The sequence below is a fragment of the Gymnoscopelus microlampas genome (genome assembly GCF_963454915.1).
Source record: "Gymnoscopelus microlampas genome assembly, chromosome: 6".
Lineage (NCBI taxonomy): Eukaryota > Metazoa > Chordata > Actinopteri > Myctophiformes > Myctophidae > Gymnoscopelus > Gymnoscopelus microlampas.
In genome coordinates this window covers 39,602,475-39,613,741 of record NC_139943.1, presented here as the reverse complement: position 1 = coordinate 39,613,741, position 11,267 = coordinate 39,602,475, and the positions used below count along the sequence as shown (strand labels likewise).

At 43.3% G+C, this 11,267-nt stretch overlaps 1 protein-coding gene across 1 annotated transcript in view; it reads left to right on the top strand.

Moving 5' to 3' along the window:
* The first annotated feature begins 504 nt into the window (after nucleotides 1-504).
* Nucleotides 505-11,267, top strand: part of roraa (RAR-related orphan receptor A, paralog a) — a 59,910-nt gene continuing 49,147 nt past the window's right edge. Inside the window, exon 1 of the mRNA XM_084061007.1 lies at nucleotides 505-641. Coding sequence (XP_083917133.1) covers nucleotides 611-641 — 31 coding nt within the window. The 5' untranslated portion in view covers nucleotides 505-610. The remainder of the gene's footprint in view (nucleotides 642-11,267) is intronic.

The window sequence follows — 11,267 nt, the reverse complement described above, 5'->3', positions numbered from 1 at the left end:
TCTATTCTCTTCGACCTTTATTCTCGCTTTCATTAAAAAAGAGGAAAAAAAGCCTCTACCCCCTTTTTCTCTCTCATGACTATTCAACACCCTCCTCTCTCCAGCCTTTTGATCATCTTTTTTAAATTAATTTTCGTTTTACTTTTTTTTGGGGCGGGGGGGATTTCTTTTCAATATCTCTGACATTTTTTTTGTGTGTGTAAGGGGGGGATATAGAGAGGGGAAAGGGGCATAACGGAGGCATGGAGAACCAATGTCTGCTAGACTTTTATCTAGAAGATAAGCAAAAAAGATAGAAGGAGGAAGACAGCTAGAGAGCGTTGTGCTGTGTCTAGCAAGCCCGGCAGACTGAGGCTGAGACTGCAATCAGTGGGAAAGGAGCCAGCATCCCTGCCTGAGCTCTCAGCGCCCCTACTGGCTGCACGCTGTGCCAATCAAAGGCTTGTGGGCGGGGAGCACTCAGACATGAACACTGATGTCACAGTCACATGGATTCTGGTGTGGTCATGCTCGGAGGCTGCGAGACAGAGCTGTGCTGGCCAGCTGCTGCTGAGACAGCAGTGGAGGGCTTTGCGCTGGTGATCGCGTTCTCTTATGGACTCGGAGCTTAATGATGTATTTTGTGATTTCAGCTATGAAAGGTAAGCGCCCGATATGCATGCTGATCCCTGCAACCCCTCTGCACCAGGCAGCCAGAGTAACAAGTAGGGAAACTACGAGTCCTCTGTTCACAGCCTGCCAACTGTCTCTCTGGCTCTGGCTCTAGCTCTCTCTCTCTCTCTCTCTCTCTCTCTCTCTCGCTCTCTCTCTCTTTCTCTCTCTCTCTGTCTCTCTCATTTCAGTCGCGAGGCAAGAGTGTGACAGCAGAAGAGAGAGAGAGAGAGAGAGAAGGAAACAGATACAGCAGTCGCTGCCTCTGAATATGTGTATTGCATGTGAATTACGCTGTAATAGTATCTCTTTTCATGCACGAGTAACATTTCTGTCTTTGAACTAGAAAGCTTAATAGTATAAAACATCTCTGATGGTATGTTGGTTGTTTGAATTTGAAAACCTATTTTTGCAATCCTCTTGCCGTGTGTTTTCTATGTGATAGCAGTTATAATAAAAGCCTGAGTGAGTATTGTGCGATGCCCTGTAGCTTCTGAGAAGTTTTTTTTGTTTTTGGGGGGGGGGGGCTAATATATAAGGTGGTAGAGAGGAGGGGGCATTGGGGAGGTCAGAGCTTCCTACCCCTAGTTCTTAATCCCGTTGTTCCAGTCCAGAGGACATGTCTGTTCAGAGAGGGTAGATATGCACGGCAGCACTAAACGTGGGTCGCAGACGGAGACAAGGCTCTGGCGCGACTGCCAGGCTGGGGGATTCTTTGAGTTGATACCGGTGCATGTTATGCGTGTCTGTGTGTGTGTGTGTGTGTGTGTGGAGCATATATCTCGCCTTGTGTGTTGTGTTCCACTGACCCATTTTTGGGATAGTCGGGTTTACATGCGTGGCCATGACAGTGGGACTCGGTCCTCCCAGTCACTGTGATGTTGATCTAGCATGCTTAATCCCAGCTCTTCCACCCCCCTTCATCAAACAGGCACACATGCGCAAACACACACACACACACACACACACACACACACACACACACACACACACACACACACACACACACACACACACACACACACACACACAGCAGTGTGCAGACACGTAGTGAAAGTGCAATCCAAATAAAACACGCTCATGCATGCATGCTTGTACACACACACACACACACACACACACACACACACACACACACACACACACACACACACACACACACACACACACACACACACACACACACACATTCACTCATGCACACACAAACATATACACACACACACACACACACACACACACACACACACACACACACACACACACACAGCCATGGCTTTTTCACACACATAAATACACATTCATTCTTCCATGTACACACACATGAAAAGGCATATCCAAACATATGTGCTCATAACCACACATGATGCATTTGTGTGCAATAACCACGGTTTAGTGCAGCTGTCATTATGTGTTAAATGGTCAATGTGTGTCAATAATGGAAAATATGATTTGATATTTGCTGCTTGTCTGCCTTACCATCCACAGTCCCAGAGTCATTTGTGCTCATAATTTCATTTTGAGCATTTCAAGCCTAATTTATTTGTTTCATTTATTTTTCATGCAAAAAAATTCAAAACACACTTTTACTGTTGATAAAAGAATAGTAAAAAACAGAACACACATTTTAACGTATGAAATGCATAATGTAGTTCATACATATAATACAGTAGAAATATACAGGATATGTAGCATCTTTATATAACCTTTATTTTGATTCAACAGAAATGATTATGCCCATTGTATGTAATATGTTATTCAGTAGTGTGGGTATTACTGTATAACACTGGTAGATCTTGGCCATGGATACAAACAGTGCAAGGTGTGTTATTGATCACAATGTGTGGTAATTCTGTTCATAATCATGTGTGAGAAGTGTGGGATGTATGTGTGAAATGTGTGTGTTGTATGTGTGAAATGGAATGAAAGTGCAGTCCTGTGGCTTATTTCTCAGCGAGACAATATAATGGAAGATAGCCTTTGACCTGCTGTCCTTTATTATGGGATTCAGAGAGAGAGCTTTTTATTATTTAGGAAATAACTGTCACTTGTTGACAGAATAAAATATATTTTGTCTTGTGGGGTAAATATGCAGAGACATCTTTAATGCATTTTTCACTACTATCACTTATAGTGATAGTAGTGTGTGATATTCATTTATTTTTTCTTACATCTCTTAATCTAATACTCTTCAGGGTTCATGATGTTCATGAGCAAAGTTAAGATACGCAATGAAAATTGTAAAAAGACTAAATAAATTGTAGGATAGGAAATGAATTAGGCTGTTCAATGGACACGAAAAAAGCACAATGACTTTGTGGCAGATCATGGCGGCTGTTTGTGATTTTTGATAATGGCTATAACTGATATCACAACACCCTTTTCAGTTCCCCAATGCATAATTTGTGACCTTTTGTGTAAAACAATGTATAGTGTGACAGAAGTATCTCGTTACATACATACGTGTGTGTGTGTGTGTGTGTGTGTGTGTGTGTGTGTGTGTGTGTGTGTGTGTGTGTGTGTGTGTGTGTGTGTGTGTGTGTGTGTGTGTGTGTGTGTGTGTGTGTGTGTGTGTGTGTGTGTGTGTGTGTGTGTGTGTGTGTCTCCTTCTATCTCTCTGGAACCCCCCTTCCTGTCCCCCTCATCCTAGCCTCTCTGCCACACCACTGCTTCTCAAGTACCTAATTACCTGTAATAGAAACGTCTCTCTCATTACCCCATGCAAATTAGCCAGCCTACTCAGCACAATTAAGATGAAATTTCCAATTACATAATTAAAGAAAGTCGTTTGATGTACAAATAGACAGAAAAGTAAAAAAAAAAAATCTATCATCTACAGTATTATTATTAACACCTTATCAAGAGTATTAGTATAGAGGAATATAGGTGTAATATTTTGTGAAATTGTCCAAAGACCTCCAGTGACAACATTGTGAAGGCAACACATGCAGTGAATGTGGGATTTACAATAGCATGTGTGCTAGCTTTACGGTGTCTCTTCCTATCACACAGTAAAATCCTCACTGTTCATTCCATTTTTAACTCAGAGAGCGTGCCAATGTAACCAAATCATTTGGTTACATTGGTACGGCACGCTCTCAGAGTTAAATGAATGCAGAGGATTTTACTGAGGTGCTCTTGACTGGCCAGTTCTGCCGGCTCTCGCACATGAAGGTAGAGGTTAACCAGATTGGCTTTTATCCACTTAGGGTCTGAGGTCATTAAAATAACCACAGATTAAGGTGTAGGCAAATAATTGCATCAGTCGTTCAGATGTTGCAAAGGGAGAAATATACAGTATAATATACACTGTACTTCGTCAGAATATAGCCGTCTTCACATCATCTTTTTTTAAATTAATAAAGTTCCACTTCCGAAGGGAATATAAAATGTACCCCCCTTGTTGTTTTGAATCCCAATATTATAAATCCCATCAAAAAATATGTATTTGCAGTCAAATTGAAGAGATTATATCTGAGCAGAAGGAAAACAAACAGCAGGTGTAGTTAGTTTATGACTTTTTTGTGTGTGTGTGTGTGTGTGTGTGTGTGTGTGTGTGTGTGTGTGTGTGTGTGTGTGTGTGTGTGTGTGTGTGTGTGTGTGTGTGTGTGTGTGTGTGTGTGTGTGTGTGTGTGTGTGTGTGTGTGTGCGTGGCTGAGAGAGTGGACCAGCGTCTCGGCAGGTTATTAAAGCGTGTGAGGTGTGCCAGTCTCCACTGAGACGCATATCCTGGCTGCCTGGCTGCATGTGGAAGGACTGGTTAATGAGATATTGACTGCCCATTGAGAGCATGGATTTTTGATTTGGCTCCAGAGAGCTGGGGAGGACAGGGACGTGTAGTCTGGAATGAGGGAGAGGAGAGGGGAGGGGAGGAGAGGAGAGGAGACACTATTTTCTCTCTTCTAACACAGGTCTGGCTGTAGTCAACAGGTCAATCAAACCCTTAGCAGACAGATTTGCCAGTGATGTGTGTCTTTGGTTCTCAAAGTGGGGTTCGGGGACCCCTTGAGGGGGTTCAAGGGTTTCCACAGCAAAATTAGGAACAGTTTAAATACTTCAGTCCTTTTTTAATTTTCCAGCTATTTTCGAAAGTATTTTCAAATGTCAATATAATTTTCTCTTATGGGGTTCCAGGAACAAACTTTTTTCAAATGGGGGTCTGCGGCCAGCTATATACTTTTGGTTTGGAGATCCTTGATATGAAAATATTTGAGAACCACTGATTTATGTCATCATCACAGCTACAGTTACACCCACATACTTTGCTGTCTGAGGCCCATTCAAAGAAGGGACTCCACAGCAATCCCTTTATGTCCAATTACCTTGCATAACTTTTCTTATTTCGAAATGTCGTCTCCGCCAGGGCGAAGGCATAGGCGAGACTATGTTTTGCACCCTGTCCGTCCATCCGTCTGTCTGTCCGTCTGTCCGTCTGTCCGTCTGTCTGTCTGTCTGTCCGTCTGTCCGTCCGTCCGTCTGTCCGTCCGTCCGTCCGTCCGTCTGTCCGTCTGTCCGTCCGTCCGTCTGTCCGTCCGTCCGTCCGTCCGTCCGTCCGTCCGTCATTCTTTCTGCGAGCAGCTAATCTCCGGCACTTTTGGCCCGGTTGCTGCAAAACTGTGCACACACACTCCCTGGATGCCAGAGCGGATTTTTCAGATCGGCCTGTTATAGCGCCACCATGAGGCAGATTTTTGCAAAACACATTTTATGATATTACTCCTACAAATTTTGTTCAAAAATCACGCAAATCGGTACTCAGTATCTCTATAGTCATGTGATCAACACAGATCTGTCCGATTTTCCATATTCCATCCTGATTGGCTAAGATTGGCTTCCAAAGTTTGCAGTATTGGTCCGTTTTGAACAAAATGCCTCAAATCATGAAAGCAGTGTGCGATTTCCGTGAACTTTTGCACACACATTCCCGCTATGCTGAGGAAGAAATGCCACCTTTTTCACGTTGGCCTGTTATAGCGCCACCAGCAGGTTGATTTCTGCAAAACATTTTGAACAAACATTTTGAACAAAATGCCTCAAATCATGAATGTAGTGTCCAATTGCCGTGAAAGGCCTAAGAAGAAATGGTACTCTTTTCACATTGGCCTATTATAGCGCCACCAGCAGGTTGATGTCTGCAAAACATTTTGAACAAACATTTTGAACAAAATGCCTCAAATCATGAATTTAGTGTCCAATTGCCGTGAAAGGCCTAAGAAGAAATGGCACTCTTTTCACATTGGCCTATTATAGCGCCACCAGGAGGCCACAATAACTTACTAGACCTGGCGGAGACCTGTGCTCCGAGGAGCATTTTTCTAGTTCACTTGTGGTTTTCTACTTGGCACTTCGGTAATGTAAGCCACCTAGCTGGGCTCAGTCAAATGTGTCTAACGTCAGGGTCATTTCCTGCTTTACTTTCAGTCAGTATTTCAGGAGTCTCTTATGGATCCTTTGAAGTGTCTCCCTGTCATGCAGCATTTAACGGCAGATAGCATACGCCCCTCTCTCAGCATACCTTAAAGATAATCACACTACCCATGAAGTGAAAGAATCTCTTTGTGTACTTTTAAAGTAGCCATCACTGTAGATTGTGTGCTGACATTGGGGACTGGCTTTAGCTTCCATCAGTGCTCAAAGAGAGCTTTTACAGTACACAGCAAAATCCTCTCTGTTGGTAACAACGAGGACCTGTTTGGTTCCATTTGTACACTCTCATCCTCAAACTATTCCAATGTACCTTAGTTTGTAATTAATATTATTTTGTAAGGTTTTGATTTTACTGTTTACACTGTACCAGTAGACCAGTAACCACTTTCCTACCTCGCTTTGCCCTTTACTCATAGACACTGCCTTCTGGGGCTCAAAAGTTAACAGTGATTTGCAGGATTGAAAGGGGAAGTGCCTCCCCACCATACATTTATTCTGTGCATGCTTTCTACCGTTGGCTTTTTCCTCTATGGGCCTCTAGAGGGCTGTCCACTGGCCTTTTTGAAGTTGCATCAAAGAGGAAATGGGGGAGAAAAAGCATTATTGATTTTGCGTTTTGTCTGACTCGAACACTGAGGACAGAAAAACACATAAGGAGCGAGGTGTTGGCAGTGGGGCAGCTCTCCCCTGCGTGCGAGCCAGAGGCAGACGTACAGTACAGAGAAAAGAAGAGAGAGAGAGAGAAAGAGAGAGGCAGAAGGTGAAGAGGAAGTCCAGACAGCGATAATGCATTGCCCGACACAACCTTGTCTTTCTTCCATCTTTTTTTCCTTCACCCTCCTGTCTCTCTCTTGCCCCTAATGCCAGAGTAAATAAAGCCCATTACAGTAAAGTTACGGCAGGAGAGAAAGTCCTCGGTTCCTCCCCACCCACGTCAGTTATCTTCCCCTCCACCTCCATCAGGCCGGTGGCTTCCTAGCTTTGACAAGCGCTCTCCAGTTGACCTGCTTTTCTACGAAACACCAAGCTGCTCCCTTCTCGACTGTAACCAGATCCCCCCTCTAGGCAGGCATGTAGGCAGCAGGCAAGAAGAGGAGCATTGTTTGTGTGGTTTATCGCCCTTAAGCTTAATTTACACTTTGCCATACGACCGCGCCACACACCGAAAATAACCGATTTTCGAAAAACGCAAAGCAACCTCTTAATTTTAATGAGCGTAAGAAGTAACAATTATCCTCCTCACGTGGAAGCAAATTCCCATTTTGAAATGGTAGTTTCGGGTTTTCAGTTTTTGTCAGTGACAAACATCGGAAGATTTCGGTCAATGGAAAATAACGCTTATCCAACAGCGCCGCTCTGAAAAGACGTGGGTCACTGCTGATAACGGGCATTATAACCGATTAGCCACTTAAACCCTCTATAATGTAGTAAACTAATACTTACGGTTTGCTTTGTACTTGGTCCATTCTTTTGTTTGCCTCTACACCAAATCTCTGCAAAAGTTACCCCCAGAAAAGGTTAAATTTGAAACCTTAGCACCCTAGCAATTTGTAGCAAATAACTAAATTACATTTGAACATAAAATATAAATTACAACATGAAGTAAACAATGAAAGCAGTGAAAAACAGCTGTCTTATTAAGAAGGGTTCAGTTTTAAACCATGCCGGGTTCAGGTAGGGTCAGGCTTGTTTCTTTGGGCCCTATCTAATCTCTAACCTGGAGTGACATTGTAAGAGCTGCTCCCTGACTGCTGATGACAGCTTTAGAACGCTGTCAACGGCGTGGCTTAGTCAGCAGTTATGGTACAGGTGCACTACATCTACAGTTATGTTGTCCATCTATGTTCCCTTTGTTGTCAATTATCATCAGATGAATTACCTGTGTTGCAGAGGACTCTGATGCCTGCAGTATGAAACACGCATGCAGGTGACAATGTATAGAGCCGAGGTAATATTCCATCGGTAGTGAAAGTAATGGTCTGTGAGAGCAGGAGATGGAGAGTAAGGGGTCAAGGGGTCCCAGCATATGAACGCCTGCACCAGTCTCTGCTCCATGGAGAACTACTGTGGCATGTAGGGACCCTGGTGAGGAACAAAGGATGAAAAATGAGAGGTGGTTGGAATTTTGATGAGATGAGGGAGCAGGCAGCGTTAACAAAGGTCGTCACAACATGTGCACTGCAGCTTGATTACAAAGGGGAGAGAAGTGTGTTATGCGTTTGATTAGATGTCCCTGCAGAGGCCATTAGGGGGTTCCCCTTGTAGGATGCATGGCATCGTTTACACCCATCAGATCAGGCACCTACATTGTCAAATAAACCAAAAGTGAGCACTCCCGAACACCAGAGGGTGCTGTCCAAGAGAGATTTGGTAACTAGTTACATATATTACGATATCACTTTATGCATTTACTGTATTGCCCGACAATGGCCATTGGCCAATATGTCGGCCATTATAATTCTTTCTCGGTATTGGCAATTATGCAGCCGATATGTCGCGGTTTTCAACCACTTTCGAAATTGCATCGTAAAACTTGCGTTGCAATGCATTGTGATTTGTGAGTTTATAGATTTTATATTTTTGATATATTTTGTATAGGGCTTATTAAGTGATTAAGTATGTTTGTGTTTATCTATCTATCAAAACGTTATTTGTGTTTATTTTTTTGCTTTATTTATATTTTTTGCTTATGAGTTAAGTTCAAATAGAAACTTTAATCAAATCAAAGTTTTTCAAATTGATTGCACTTTTTGACCCTAAAAATCTGGCATCGGTCGGGCTCCAATTCGCTGCAATACAGAGATTTACGATAGTTGAGCGACCCTTCACTTTGGTGTCTGAGCCAGCACATGTTGCCACAACACAACAGAATTTAACAGAGGATATTGGAACTCCACAAAGGAATCGGCACGTGTCTTAGCCAAAAAACAATTCTCAAGGTTACCAGCGTTCGGAAGACTTTTCCAAACTAAGCTGCATGAAAAGAATCTTATTATCATCATAAATAACAAAGAAAAAACAGCCTTGCCAGAGCAGTCTACTTAGGATTGATTTTTATGCACATGCATTTATTTGAAATAAAAGAAATGCTGCTTCAGTGCTAATTACAAAGATGAAAGGAGGTAGAATATGCAAGGCAATGAACTTTGTTTAAAGGCGCAGCGCATGGCTTATTCAGGGACACGGTGCTTTAATGCAATCATACCCCTCTTGTGAACTCCTACATTATTATTTAACATTTAAACTCTATTCACAGTTAGTGTATAAGAGGAATGAATACCCACCCTTTTGCACACACTGGCCCCAAGTTCCTGTGCACTGAATGGAGCACTGGGGCCAACTGAGGAGGGTGGCCTCCCAGACAAAGTGTGTGGGTGTGTCCCGGCTAGAGCAAAGGGGGCTGACTGTCTGTGGAGAGGTGCTTGACCTATCTGAGACAAGCTTTCCACCCCCCCTTCTTATGATGTGGAATATCTGATTACTGATTGTTCCCCATTGCGCCGTGCACATCAGGAGCCACCCCTCCCCTGCGCGCCTGATTAAGGAACAGGAGATGCTACGTCGCTGAGCGATTGCTGAAAGACTCTACGAGAACCCTGGTAATGTGGAGTGCAGCTGGCAATCGCCCAACACTGGCACTTTCCAGGGGGTTTTTGGTTGTTTTGTTGTTTTCAAGATTTTTTTTCTTTTTGTGGCATATTGTTGTCTTTGTTCCCCTGGGCTTCGTGTTTCTGGATGAGAGCATTCCTAGTGCTGAGCACAGGCCCTTGTCAGCCGGGCTGCTCAACTCAGCTCTGTCTGGTCCAGCCCCAACAACAGCAGCGTCAGCAAAGACCCTCGCTCAAAGTCCCAGGATGTGCTTATGATCACCCTCTTTACGAGAGCCCAATTTGGGCCGAAAAATGATCTTCCTCCCCAAAGTAAAAAATGCCTCTCTCTCTCTCTCTCTCTCCCTCTCTTTGCTCGTGTTTCAGAGCTTCTAGAGTCCAATAAGAGGCACAGAAAATTGTCAAATAAATTGAAAGTAATAGTAGCTAGCTGCGCAGTTGCTGAAGTCTGTTGTGTTTTTTTTCTTTTCTTTTTTCATTACAGGTAGGGTTTCTTTGCTGCTTAATTGATCTCTGTGACAGTGAAACAAGTGGAATTTTCAAGCCCAAAAAAATCAGGCATGACTGCTTTATTTGCTCGAAGGAATCTGTTGTTAATCAGCATTAGCAGCTGTCGTCTCCAAGTTTTGTTTTTGTCAATAGTTGGAGGGGGGGGGGGGTCGTGTTCCCACCGTGCTGATGGCTTTATTAATGCCTTTCATGTGTGACTTAGGGCAACAGAGGAGGAATCTGCCCAAACAGAGTGTTCTCAATTATTATCAAAGCTACACAGCCCAACGTTGTACTCTAATGACTTCCCACTGTCAAACGCGTTACCCACAGTTTTATAGCTGAAATCATGTCCTCTGTTATCCCAGTGGAAGAATGCTAATATATTGTGCAGTCTACAATAACTTCTTCTTAAATTTGTTTTCTTTTCTTTTACATGCTGACCAAATTACAGAATGTACATTTATTATTTAAGTTCAATTTAAGTTAAATGAACTGGATATGTATATACCACACATGTAAACACCCCACAAATCAGAGACACAGAAAGGGATACAGACCCACTTACAGATTTGCACGCACGCACGCACACACACACACACACACACACACACACACACACACACACACACACACACACACACACACACACACACACACGCACACACGCACACACGCACACACAGCATATAGAAAAGACAAGACAACTATCATTTGTTCACATGTATTCAGTGTGCTGCAAACGTGTTTGAAAGCTAATTTGAGGGTTATGTTAACATGTCTGGGGTCGACAGTAAACTTAATAGAGAGTAGCAGATGTGACAGCATGCAGTCCGCAGGAAACAAATGGCTATCGTCTGTGCTTCGCTTCCGTCTGTAAATAATGTGTTCTTAGGTGACATGCTGCTGTTATGAGAGAGACCGAAATGTGTTCCGTGTGAACGTCTTAACCACAGCATCTCAGAAGAGACAGCTTCGTTGTGCCTTCCAGGGTGTGTGTGTGTGTGTGTGTGTGTGTGTGTGTGTGTGTGTGTGTGTGTGTGTGTGTGTGTGTGTGTGTGTGTGTGTGTGTGTGTGTGTGTGTGTGGTGTC